General features: G+C 31.8%; 1 protein-coding gene across 6 annotated transcripts; it reads right to left on the bottom strand.

Moving 5' to 3' along the window:
* Positions 1–881: 881 nt before the first annotated feature.
* LOC129311906 (loganic acid O-methyltransferase-like) lies at positions 882–4,853 on the bottom strand. Of its 6 annotated transcripts, none has more exons than XM_054954397.1 (5): positions 4,499–4,851; positions 3,792–3,847; positions 3,073–3,180; positions 1,926–2,588; positions 882–1,392 (listed from the first exon to the last, which is right to left on the bottom strand). In XM_054954397.1, exons 3-5 carry the CDS (start codon positions 3,163–3,165, stop codon positions 1,267–1,269), a joined length of 882 nt encoding a protein of 293 aa, XP_054810372.1. In that variant the 5' UTR covers positions 3,166–3,180; positions 3,792–3,847; positions 4,499–4,851; the 3' UTR covers positions 882–1,266. The 6 variants fall into 6 exon arrangements, with proteins under 6 accessions (XP_054810372.1, XP_054810368.1, XP_054810371.1 ...); XM_054954393.1 differs by having other exon boundaries at positions 3,792–4,310; positions 4,499–4,850; XM_054954396.1 differs by having other exon boundaries at positions 3,792–4,070; positions 4,499–4,850.
* Between the last annotated feature and the right edge of the window lie 9,723 nt (positions 4,854–14,576).

Here is a 14,576-nt window from a genome sequence, read left to right as displayed (position 1 = left end):
CGAATACATTAAGATTCATTTACTTGGAGAAATGTACTACTCTATTTCTACATATAAGGTGTTTTAGTTTTAACCAAATCTCACTCATATACCAATAAAAGTGTATTTTTTGGATGAAATGAAATAAAATCACAATAATTTTTTAGTTTTGCTCATAATAATATCACAATTAACATCATATATGATGGTATTGATGTAGAACACACAATTAATATCTCTTTCATTTTTCAAGATAATAATAAAATTATTTAATTATTCAAAAATATCATGACATTCATCATATTTAGGAGATAAAATAAACCTCTAGAAGACACTTAGTACATCATAATGTTGGCATAAATACACTATAGTATAAAAAAAGACACTTTGTACAATAGGCTTTTACACTAGATCAAAAGGAATAGGTGTAGAAAGTATGGCCACTAGCAACTTTTTCACTAAATTGCATGATTATTGAACTTTCTACATCAGTTACTAAAACAATTAGTGTTAAAAAAATTTCGACACCAACAAATATAACATGTTATGTTGAAAGTTAAAAAGTATTGAATATTTTAAAAAAAATTATCACTAACTATAACAAGTGGAGAAAGTCTAAAGTAATTTTTTTAAAAAAATTAATCATTATACATTGATTATGAACTTAAACAGTGTGAAAAATATTTAAATCATTTAAAAAATATTTAACCAGTTATAATTATTTGTACCAGTGTAGAAAACTGAACCTCTTATAATCAGAAAATCCTCCCCCATTTAGCTTTTTTTTTTTTTTAAGGGGGGGTTCTCTCTCTCTCACATATTCTAGAAATAATGACTATTCGTAAATATCAAGCAAATAAAATATAAGATCATAAAAATCACTTAATATCATAACAAATGGAAACAGCAATACCTTACCACAAAATTATATATAAAAAACTTTTAAAACACATGAGGTCAACACATGTTACTTTCACCCTTCATCATAATTAAGTCCAACAAGCAGAATAGAGGCAGTTGCATTATCATAATTAAGTTCATCAGGAGAGAACTGTTAACTTATCCATCTATGTCTACACCTGCTTGCGCTTGAGAACAACAAAGAGCATTAGAAGTTTAAGCTTCTGAAGATTCATGACTTCTGGGGATTCCATAACTTTCTCAGCAAAGCGAGCAAAAAGTTCATCAACAACTCCATCTCCGAAGTGCTTCTCAATTAGCACTTCCAGCACAGCTCTGCATTGGGAAACATGCCCTTCCAAGTTTGGCTGAATGGAGCTGTGGCAATCAAATGAGTTCCATTTTCTCCACACTGAAATCTTCATTACTTTCAAGCATTTTCTTCAGATCCTTCACATGTGGAAAATACGTGGGCACGTTAAAAGTGTCCACTTTTTCTTCACTTACAAGTCCCTACAATGGCAAAAAACTATTAGCAAATTCTTAACTTTCCTATCCATGGTCGATTCTATCAAATTCTCAACAATAGTTTACAAATAACAAGTTTTATGCCCATTTGAACTTGGTGGCAACTCTCAATTTTCCATGAGGCAGAACCAACACAATACCAATTGTCAATTAAAAATTATACCATGTTTATATTCTAAACTTAGTGAACCTTACACTTATAAAGTGAGAATCATGTAACATACATATTATTACTTATCAACTAAATTGGAAACCTTTAAACTCAGAATTTGCAGCATTTTATGAAGAAAAAAGGACTTATCACTTTAATATTCATATTCTCTAATGCAAAAGGCTTATAAGATAGAGGATGTCATGAGTTATAACAAAAGGGCAAATATATAGAGCTATTCAAATGGGACTTACCATTTGAATAAACCCAAATTAAAACTATTTGACTTTACTTTGTTTTATCACACAACACACTCTTAAGCAATGCCAAATTATTAAAAGAAAAAAAAAAACGAACGAACACTCACAAGTTTTGCCATGTCCATTAGACAGCTTCCCAGAAGTTCATAATCTTTTCCACCATACAAGTCCACACTAAAATCAATCACATCATGAGCAGCAGGTATCAGAAGAATCACTATCCCATTGCCCACAACCTCTTGTGCTCTGGCTTGTAAAAAAGTCTCCAAATCCATTTTAAACTGACTTTTATAAGCATCTTCAACTTCTTTTGGAGCATTAGTATAGTAAATTTTCCCCTTGTTCCAAGCATCACAGCTTCTATCAGTAAGCTCTTTGGGCAACTTAGATAGCCAAGACAGTGATGCAGATGAGTGAACTACATGTAGGCTCTGCCTCGGAAATAAGCGTCCATAGAAAGAGCCAGGAACTCCAGCAGCAAAGTACTTTTTGTTGGGAGGAAGTTTCTGGAAGAGAGTGTTGAAATCATTTGAGGCTTGATCATTGAAGAAAACAAAGAATTCCTGGACACTTTGTTTTTGAGATTTGCATTGGAGTTCAATTGCTTCCATTATGTTTTGTGCTGCAATGAAGGTATTTGGCCCAGTGGAGCAGCCCAAGTCTGCTATGCAAATTGGGTTTGTTGTAGAAGCAACACAAATGATTTTCAAGTCAAAGTTGTCAGCTATTGCACCTTGGAGAAGCTTTTTGGCTGCTTCAATTGCTGATCTCTGCAGATATCATGTAGTTCATTAGTTATATCTGTTAAGCAAATAAGCAGATTAAAATCCTATAAATTTAACCAAAAAATATAGATGATAATTTTTTAAGAGACAGACAAAATTCATATAAGATCGACATTTAAATGATGAGACTAAAATGAGTTTAATATGACGGATCTATCTCCATCTCTCTCTTCTTCTTCTTCTTCTTCTTCCACCTTTAAATTTACCCTGTAAATCTCTTCTGAACACGTTCCTATATTGCATAATTGTCATGACAATAATAACGTATGAATGATTTTTTTGGCATAGAATATATGACATCACGGATCATCTATTCTCTGCAAAACTAAATTATCTTGTTAATAGTCATATAGCTTTTTATAAAACAGAAGATTAATGCCTGTGTGTACACAAACATTAGCCATCAAATAAGAATCAAAAGATTTCACAAAACAAACTGTAATTAAGCGATAAGATTAAGATTAAATGCCTGAAAGTTTGAGTTTTGAGCATAGCTGTGAGGACCCTCCCCTCCTTTCATGGCATATGATTCAAGAAAAGCCTTGTTAGATTCATTCTCCATCTCTTCCTTCGATATCTGCATGCTTCAAATATGTATCAGATCCAGAAGCATGAATGTAACCAAAAAGAAAGAAGAAGGAGGAGAAGTAAGAAAACAGACATGTAAATGAAGAGTTAGACTACTTGCCCTGAAGCGTATGTGAATGAGGGGAAGTAAGAGAGAGGGATGAAAGATATATAAACAATAGACAAAAACTAACAAACTCATCCGTAGAGACTTGGGATAGCGTGAACTTTATGAGAAAAAACAAAAACAATAAACACACACAGTCACAAGAATACATCAAGGCATTGAATGGCATTGGGCTTGGGATTATCGCTGCCCTATGAGCACATAACGTTAAGGGCACCGTCAACCGGCCAGGTCAATCTAACAACATTTGGGATGGACGAAATGCACGATTATCACATAATACAAACAATTAAGTTCGTTAAAGGAGTGTCAGCTTACTTATCACAAGATTATCACATAATCATCGTCAAAAAACTGCTTTGCTAATCAAACTCATTCTTCATTTCTTTTCTTTATATCTACGTAATGCTAATAAGTTTATCAAATCCTGATCCATGGATCTAAAAGAAAATTAAGAAAGAAAATAGTAAAACATATAGGTAGAATATACTTGCCTTGAAGTCTATATCAGCGTAAAGTTTTCCTTCCCCATGAGCACAGAACGCTTCTCCTTAAAGACAAAATTTAGCAGCTCGAGGGAAGTAGGAAAGTGTCATTGCTAACAAACTGAACCAATCTAATCTCAAACATTTGCCCTCTCCCAAGAAGTTTTCTGCTCTTGCATGTGCTTAATTTCTATTATTTTGATCCCCCTCTATTCCAAAATCCTCAACTGAACTCGAGTCATTTTTATAAAGACAATCTCTCGCAGGCAATGAAGTTCTCATCCAGAGCTGATCAAACTCGAAGCAATTAATCAATCAATTAAATCGATATAAAGAGCAAGAAAGTTATGTTTATCTATAGCCACATTTTACTTTATTTACAACAAACATCGTGAAGGAAGTATTCATGACCTGGTTTCTTTTACCCACATTAGGCGCTTCCATCCATATTTTGCATACGATTTTCGCTCATGAGCACTGGAAACCCAGTTCAATCTGGCACCGTCGGGATGGTCGACAATCGACATACTCGATAATACCAATCAGACAACAAATCAGCAATCATTTCATTTAGCTTCCTCTTGTCAGTCTTAGACATTTTATTTCCACTTTCCATTTTGCCTTTCTAAACTTGAGGATAACCTCCCTTTCTGATCAAGAAGCTATTATTGAATTTGAACACTCACAAAATCCAATGAAGAAGACGTGAAGCATACCAGAGAAATACAAGCTTCCGAAACAGAACTCCGCTCAGGTCCTGAAAACGACGACGCTTTGACGGAAAATTCAGTGGAAAGTCTCATCTCAACCGTTCATTATTTCTTTAATCTTGGCGGTCTGTCGAGTTGACCCAAAAGAAATTAGCCGTCTTTCTCTGCGCTAGGGTTCTCAAGGAAGCAGGAACCGTGTGATACAATTCAAAAGCATCGTTGAAGTCAAATCTAGCAAGTCCATCAGCCACAAGATTCAACTGGTGATGTAAAGTATTTTGATCTCCATTGAAGCAACAGCATTCAAATGATCTCCTTAAACATCAAAGACCCAGCATTATAGCAAGCACAATCTTTCTCCATCGTTGATGATGCCCACAAGTTTTTCTTTTTTCTTTTTTTTTTTTTTCTTTTTCATAAATATCTGTCCACAGATTCAATACTAACGTGTTCAAGTCCACAGCCCAAGCAAGATTTAAACCCTTAAATACAGTCCATTCCTCGGCTTCAAATGGATTACAAAAGCCCAAATAGTTTGAAAAACTCACAATAATGAGCTGTCTCTATTTACTTCACACTTCTAATAATGGAATATGTTAATTCTCACACCGTAATAAATTAATATTAAAAACTCATATTTACTATCTAACTCATTCAAACATCAATACCTCTAATGGAAGGGCGTCTATGAGTAACCCAAAAAAAAAAAAAACAATTCTCACTTTTAATTGTTTTATTCTATTTCTATTAAAAAATAGGATTAAAGTATATTTTTTTCTCATGTACTCTCATTTGAAAAGTGCTGGACAACATGTACATAAGTGAAACATTGTTCTTTTTTTTAAACAATTTTTTAGAAGAGCAACAATCCCCCTCTATCTAAAAAAATATTTCACTTATCAGTATAAGATATCTAACACTCTTAAAAGGAAATACAATGAGATACTAGCAAATTATAAATAATATGATAAAATTATGACTTTCTTAAACTTTACAGTAAACGTAAGCTCACGTCACCTAATTCATAAAATTCAAATTTGAGAGAAAAGGGGAGGGAGAGAGGACCTATGATTATCACCCATAAGCAAATTCTTTGATAAGTGAGTTCATCTCATAAGATCGTTTGAAGAGAAAATTTTTAGGAAAAATCATTCATAATTAATTAGACTAATAGGTTACAAACATAAAATATTTGATATCCATAGGACACGTTATTTTGAGAAGTGTTACAAAAGGCCTTTTTGTTAAAATTAAAAAATAAATATTTTTTCATTAGTTTAGAGATTTTATGAAAAGAGATTTATTTTTTAAAAATTTTCTAAAGACTAAATATTATTTTATGTTAGTTGCAATAATAAAAAAAAAATAATTATTAATTAGTTATTTTTAAATTTTATGATATCTTTCTTGATTTTTATTTTATAAAATTAATTTATTATTATATTATTTTAAAATTTTATGATATTTTTACGTATCTCGTGTCTTTAAAATACCCTCTTTTATCTACTGTATTAGATTATTTTCAAATGTTATTCAAATTAGCTTCTTAAAATAATTAGAAATTGGTTATTTTTTGGATTCTAATGATTTTCAAAAATTTAAATAAACATAATAAAAACTTATAAAATATATTTTTTAAAAAAAAGCAAGTAATTTCTTCATAAAATAAGCTGAAACAAACAAGCTTAAAAATTTTCAAAAGCACTTGTGATTTTTTAGTATTTTTGTTCACAGATTTATTTTTTTAAAAAATATAGATTATATTAAAAAAATTAATTTAAAGCATAAGGTTAAAGTCAGAAAGCCTAGAGAATCTTTCGGGCATGTAGAGTATTATCAGATTATATTGGGCCTATAAAACTATTTTTCTTCTTCTAACAACCTTAGACACGGTTCTTCTCCGGAAAAAATTAAAAATAAAAATGCAGGCAATCCCCTTTTTTTTTTTAATTGTATAGATATTTTATACTTCCAACTTCTCAATATTTATGAAAACTATTCTAATATTGTAATATATTCACTTTTTAAATATTGGTTTCCCTCATAGTTAAATCACGGCTCTGCCTCTTGAGCCGGTCTAGCTAATTAAGAAGAACACAATAGCGGTAAAAGTTTTTTTGACAAGCATGTAATACAATTACATATCCAAAGTTAAAAATCACACAATGTATATCTTTTTTTTCATTATGTTAAGTTTAATGCATTTTTTTTAACAAATCTGCGTCATTTCAGAAACCGTATTTATAAATAAAATTTAAAAAAATCCAATGAAAATACTTAAATATGTTTCTCAAATTTAATGCATACATATCAACTTAAGTGTTATTATCAAAACGTGTGAGATTTCGTGAGATGATTGTTAGCCATTAATTGAGTGGATATCGTCAATCACTGGATTAATGTGCTCCCTCTAAAATACTTCTTTCAGATCATAATATAAAATATCTTTTAAAAACTTTACCCACTTCAAAATATAAAATATTGAATAACTTTTATATTTATTTTCAAACTATAGCCCTACTTTATTTATTATTCTTTTCAAAAAAAATCATGCATTAGAATTTTAATTGTTATTATCAAGGCTCTTATATAAAGTATTTAATAAGAATATAAATAGAAATATGTGGATATTTTTAAAAATTAATGTTTCAACTAACATTATTCGTAAATCTTAAATTAGTTAATTATGATTTATATCACTACTATAAAAACATAAATATAAGACGTCATAAAAAATAACGGTCAAATAAAAAACACGTCACATATGAGATAGGCGGGTCATGGTGAGAAAATAAATGACGGGTTTTAAAAAAACCATCATATATTATCAGACTTTAAATGACAGGTATTAAAAAAAAACCTATCATTTATTTCAGCCCAACATTTTATTTACTGGAAGAAAAAAATAAAAAATAAATTTGAACTTTAAATGACAGGTATTTGAAATACCTTCATATAAAGTTCAAAGAATATATGACGATTATACAAAAAACCATTATATATTGGTACCTGTCGTTTTAGATTGTTAAATTAAAAAATAAAAAATTTTAAAACTTTAATGATGAGTGTTTTAAACACTTGTCATTTAAAATCCAGAACTATATATGACAGGTTTGTTAAACACACATCATATATTCGTGGCCAACGTTTGATTTTCTTGATTTAAAAAAAATAAAAAAATTTTACTTTAAATGACGGTTGTTTAAAACAATCGTCATTTAAAGCCTTTCTTATATATGATGGGTGTTAAAACACCTGTCATATATTCTTGAATAAATGACGGTATGAATACCCATTATTTATTTCGTTTTTGTTCAGTTTCCTGGTTCACTTTTTCATTCACGCCTGTTCGTCGTCTCTATTTTCTCTCTTCTTCACTTCTGCACGAAATCGATAGAAATATCTCAATCTTTCTCCATTGTTGCCGTCAACCACCTTAGTCCCTCACCGGCGTGAAAGTGCTCCTCCAACACCGTCCGGTTCCTTTCTCATTGGCTTCCTCTTTGTGTTTCATCCTCTCTTCTCTAAGGTAACAGGGCTTGTGATTTCTATACTTTTTCTTCATTTTCTTTTAATATGCTTAGATTTCTAGATTATGGGATTGATTTATTTAAGATTATGGATTGTTTTATTAGTTGATTTTTATTGTTTAAATTTTTCCTCATTTTTTGCCCATTTTAATATTATGGGGTGTTGAAAATTGCTAATGTTTAGTGTTTTATTGATTTGAGAATGATTGTAGATGATTTGCTTTACCTTAGGATGATTATTAAGATGAAAATTAGTGATCAAAATGAGATATTTTATGATGATTGTATTTTTCTATGAATTTTGACTGATTTATTTTAATAATTTTTTTTAAATTTCATGTATTGTTTGATCAGAATAGTTTTATCCTTCAAACTAAATATTGAAATGTACTAGTGTACCAATTTCCATCACAATTAGAGTTCATTTTAGCAACGAAACTGACACGCGCGGTTTCTGTAAAAATCATTGCTATTTTATTGATATTTTTACATTTGGTAAAGAATGATTTGTTCTTGGCTTAAGATTGCTAATATAGGATATGTGTAATCTTATAATGATCAAAATGAGACAGAATATTGATTCAAAATGATGTTTATAGTGTTTTTTTTCTATGAATTTTGAATGAATTTTATATAATTTTATAATAATTAGAGTTAATTTGAAAATGCTATTTTGTGAGAATTTGTTTGTTTTGTGATTGTATATAGTTGGAATTAGTTTGTTGAGTGACATGCCAAGATTGAAAAGAGGGTTTTAGCCTGAGAAATACTTTCTTTATGCTATTATGCTGCTGAATTTTTTATCGACGGTTGAAGGAGTATGTGAATGCTCATGCATTGTGACTTATGATTCATTAATTACTCTATATTATATGTAGAGTAGGCAATTTCTTTATTGATAATCTTTCTATCATTCCTTTCCTCTTCATATTCATGAGTCACTGATCACTTTTCCTTGAATGAATTGTCTTTTAGATTAAAAAGTTATGGTTAAAGAATGGATGTCTTCCAATCAATTAAGTAAAAAATATTGAATGGTGTGAAAGAGTTTATGAGGTTTGCTCTTGAGCATGTAAAAGACCTAGAAGAATAATGTGCCCTTAGTAAGATGTGGTCTTTTCAAGCAAATTTATGTATCTGAAATGGAAGACCATTTAGTGTGTTATGTTGACATAAGCATGGAGAGACTAGAGGGATGAGTCTACTAGTAATTGGGAGTATAAAGAAGCTTTGAATCAAATGATTATGACACAGATACTTATAAGGGTGACTATTTTGAAGAGATGGCCAATGCATTTGAAAGGAAACTTGAGGATGTCCTGAAATGTTAGAGATGTTGAAAAGTGATGTAAAGAAGCCCTTGTATGCTGGTTGCACTGAATTCACAAAGTTGTCAGCAGTGTTGAAATTGTATAACTTGAAAGTGAGCAATGAATGGAGTGATAAGATTTTATAGAAAATCTTACACTTATAAAACAACTTCTACCTACGAACAACAAGCTCCCATGGACTATGTATGAGGTAAAATAAATGTTACGCTTAATTGCCATGAGTTAAGAGAAAATACATGCCTGTCCTAATGATTGCATATTATTTAGAAATGAATATGCATCATTAATGGAGTGTCAAAATGTAATTCCTTGCACTACAAAGAATGGGAAGAGTCCAAAGAAGGCATTTTGGTACTTTTCCATTGTACCTAGATTTAGATGGCTGTACAATAGTGCAAAGAATGCAAAAAATTTGACATGGATGGGATGAAGGATCAAAGATGAAAAGCTTCAACATCATCTACTCTCTCAATGGAAAAAAATTGATCTCGATTACCCTGACTTTGGAGCAGAAGATAGAAACCTTTGCCTTGTATTATCTACTGATGAAATGAATCCACATGGGCTTTAAAGTAGCAGTCACAATACATGATCAGTTATTTTGGTAATTTACAAATTACCTCCATGGTTATGTATGAAGCAAAATATATGATGCTATCCTTCTAATTTCGGGGCTAAAACAATCGAGAAATGACATAGACATATATTTGGCTCCTTTAATTGAAGATTTAATTTTGTGGAAGTACGGTGTTGGGGTATATGATGGACATAGAGAGGAAAGGTTCAATTTAAGGGCATTGTTGTTTGGTACAATCAATGATTTTCAGTATATGGTAATTATCAGGTATAGTATCAAAGTAAAACTCGGATGTCTATTTATGAAGATGGCACACATTTAGTGAGATTAGAACATGGGATGAAGAATGTATATCTTGGATCATAGATGGTTGCATCCTGACCATTATTACGATGCTTTAAAAAAGCTTTCAATGGAAATTCAAAAGAAGTAAGGCACCTTGCCACTGATAGGTGAGCAACATTTTGACAAGGTGAACCTTTTGCAAAGCATCTTGGGACATATGGGTGGAAGAAAAGGTCTATTTTTTTAACCTACCATATTGGCAATCTTTATATGTGAGACATTTTCTTGAGTGATGCACATTAAGAAAAATGTGTGTGACAGTTTGATTGATACATTACTTCATATTCCGAGAAAGACCAAAGATGTTATCAAAGCAAGACTTGATATGATTTCTATAGGGATAGGGAAAGAGTTGGCTCTGTAAGAGAAGGGAAGTCACACATTTTTCATGCAGCGGCTCATACATTGTCTAGAAGAGAAAAGAAGACTTTTTATGAGTTTGCTTGCTACTGGAGAAAGACCAAAGATGTTATCAAAGCAAGACTTGATATGATTTCTATAGGGATAAGGAAAGAGTTGGCTCCGTAAGAGAAGGGAAGTCACACATTTTTTCATGCAGCGGCTTCATACATTGTCTAGAAGAGAAAAGAAGACTTTTATGAGTTGCTTGCTTGCTACTGTTAAAGTTCCAGAGGGGTACTCTTCAAATATTAAGGGCTTGTGTCATTGAAGGATTTGAAGTTGAAGGGTTTAAAGTCGCATGATTGCCATGTGTTGATGGAAAATTTTATTCTAATGGCTATACATCTATTTTACCTGATATGGTTCACCCACGATTATAAAATTGTGTTTCTTCTTCAAGTCATATGTAGTAACGTGATTGACCCAATAAAATTGCCAAGATTGCAAAGCCGAATTGTGTTAATCTTGTGTGAACTTGAAATGTATTTTTCGCCTGCATTCTTTGATATAATGGTGCACCTCACTATTCATCTAGTTAGAGAGATACAAATGTGTGACTCAGTTTTCTTGAGATGGATGTATCCATTTAAGCGTTAAATGAAGATACTAAAAGAATATGTGAAAAATTGGAGTCGACTCGAAGGTTGTATAGTTGAACGATACATTTGTGAGGAAGCAGTTGAATTTTATACTGAGTACTTATCACATGTCAACCATATTAGTCTTCCAACTTCTCGGCATGATAGTAGAACTGATGGAGAAGGAATTATGGGCAATAAAATAGTTACAATCTTTAATTTGCAATGGGAACAAGCACATTTATATGTACTACACAACTCTGTCGAGGTTGAGGAGTATGTAGAGATGTAGATGGTCGAGCTTAAGTAGGATAACCCTAATAGATCAGAGATTTGGTATGCAAACAAGCATAATAAGAGTTTTACAGTTTGGTTGAAACAACACATTCTTGAGAAGTTGACTACCAATCCTGATTCAGTTTCTGAAAAATTAAAATGGTTGGCAAGAGGTCTAGATAAACAATTTTTTTTCCTTCACTGGCTATCTCGTTAATGGGTACACATTTTATACCAAAGCGCAAGATGATCGGAGCATAATGCAAAATAGTGGTGTAACTCTTATAGCCCAAGCAATGCATATATCTAGTACTAAAGATAAAAATTCCTTGTACGCAAAAATGTCATATTTTTGGAATAATTGAGCGCATTTGGGAGTTAGATTACATCAAAGTTCAAGTTCTAATTTTTAGTTGTAAGTGGGTTGATTGAAAAAATGGTCTTAAAGTTGATGACTTGGGGTTCTTAATGGTGGATCTTAATAGAGAAGGTTATAAAGATGAGCCTTTTATTTTGGCTTCACAAGCTCACCAACTATTCTTTATTCTTAATCCGGCTAAAGTAAAATGGTCTATCATTTTATTGAGCAGTAAAATAAATGAAGATATGAATGATTCTACAGTTGAAGATGATCCCTTTATGGGAATATCATTTGAAAGTTACTTTATTGAGATGAAGCCTTTTATATGAGAAATAATCATAATAAAAGTTTTGGATTTCAAAGAAAAGAGGTAGAAGCATTCGAGTAAAGAAAGAGAGAGCAAAAATAAGGAACGTACAAGAAAAAGAAAAAGAACAATTTAAACTTATAGGTTACTTGTTTTGTGTGATTTAAAAATTTATTGTTATTTATTATGTGCTATATTTGTTTTGTAATGTGTGATTTACATTAAACCTGTAAATTACTTATTATGTGCTTTATTTTTTTATATGTTATTTATTATTTATTTTGATTTTCTACTTTTTTAAGTAAATGGCTTCTTAAAGGAGTGCTGGTCTTAGTGGACCTAGTAGTGTTGATCCTAGCATTGAGATGAATGACCAGTAAATTTAGCAAGAAGCAAATCAAATAACTAGAGGATTGACATTGATGACCGAAAAGAATAGAAGAAGGGCTGCTGGATAGAAATATGAAGTGAATGGAATTAATTTAGCAAGAAGCAAATCAAATACTAGAGGATTGACATTGAATGACCGAAAAGATAGAAGAAGGGCTGCTGGATAGAAATATGAAGTGAATGGAATTTCAAAGGTCAACCTATCAACACCAACAGAAATAAATTCATCAGCTACATAGGGGTTATGGCAAAAGCAAATGTGCCGATTACAATTAGGCATTGGAAACAATGTTAGTCTAGCTACTAAAAATTATATTTGGGAGCAAGTAGAGGTAAAATACTTTACTCACATCGTTGTAATTAATTGAAATTACTTGACTAAAAATCTAATTAATTATTTTTGTTTACAATCAGCATTTGCAATTGATGTTAGTCGAATGAAATTTGTCGTCGTCCAACAAGCTAAAAATCTATACCCTTACAAGAATAGGTGCATAGGATATGCAGGAATTGAGCAACAAATAGTAAGTTAATATTTATACTATATAATTTTAGCTTATTTCATGGATATATGTACTATACTCACATTTAAATTTACTTAAATTCGTAGATCGAGCGAGAGGGTTCAGGGGCAAGCTCAGTTTCACGTCACAGACTATTCATAGGAAGGCCGAACCAATAAAGAAGGAACATTATTGATGAACGTGTTCAGGAGCTTGCTGAAAGTATGTAAGTACATTAACTTAACTCAACACTTTTTTTTATACTTAATCAACTAATTTAATTTTCTTATTATACATTGCATAGGCCTGAGATCGAGAAAAGTGGCACGCTTGATGATGATGTCTTGGGCAAGGTGTTGGTAATCCCGAATACCCTGGTCGAGTTAGGGATATGGCTTTGTGTCTCGAAAAACAAATATTCGGGTCACAAAAGAAAGTAAGGTCAACAGAGAATGTGGGTGCAAGGGCTAAGATTGCCACCCTGAAAGAGGAGCTATCTATGCAACGGGACATGATTGAAGCTTTACTAAAGGATAAGAAGAGGCAGGAGGCAGAGTTTCATATTACTCCTAGCGAGAAGGTAGTTATAGTGTCATGCAGCCTATTAAAAATCTCCTTGAGGTAAAACACTTATAATTTATTTCACTATGTTTCACTATTTCTATTTTCCATAACTTTAATATAGTATATTACTTATTAATATAGGGTGAGACCTATGTGAGTTGTTGGCAAATGGCCCGCATCATTATGTGGTTGCTATCGGTCGAGTGTTTAATTTGTCGAGAGACATGTTACATAATATGCCACTCCTGTGTCCTATGTACGTATTGCTATTGATGTGCCGAAGGATTTGAACTATCCACTACCTATTCCCACCGAGAATGCAGGGATTATTGGAGAGGCGATGGATATTTTGTTGGATGACAAGCTAGTCAAGTAGGATGCCAAGTCTAAAAAAACTAGCAAAGATGCACAGTCAAAAAAGAAAGATGATATCTCGATCTAGGCTCTCCTCTAAAAGGCAAGTCTCCTATAAAGTTGTGCCTGAACAAGAGCCTTAATTGCCAAGCCAATATAAATTTGCTCCAGGCATATGCACGGTACATAGGTCTAATCCTCCGGTCTTGCAAATCCTGTTCGAGGCTGGTATATATGGTGAAGACCGATATGATATGCTTTCGCTTGATGTTGTTAATGAAGTGCGTTAACATGATATGACCAGTCTCACTGTTCTTAGCTTCTACATACGGTAACTTTTTTTCATATATGAATAGTTAATATTTAAATATAACTAATCCATTTCTTGTATTTATAATAGGTGCTTGTATGACAAATTTGTTATCCCTTTCAATCAACAAACGAAGTTCGTCTTTGTTAGTCCTCATGAAGTGGGTGCACATGCCTTAATTAAAAAGTAATAAAATTTTACAACAAACAAAAGGCATTAAGTGAAAAATTCAAAGCAAGAACTCGAAAGAGAACAT

The sequence above is a fragment of the Prosopis cineraria genome, unplaced genomic scaffold (assembly GCF_029017545.1).
Source record: "Prosopis cineraria cultivar Desert tree isolate PC_DT_omini unplaced genomic scaffold, ASM2901754v1 PC5, whole genome shotgun sequence".
Taxonomy (NCBI): Eukaryota; Viridiplantae; Streptophyta; class Magnoliopsida; order Fabales; family Fabaceae; genus Prosopis; species Prosopis cineraria.
The sequence above is the reverse complement of the archived record's forward strand: the minus strand, read 5'-3'. Positions and strand labels throughout refer to the sequence as shown.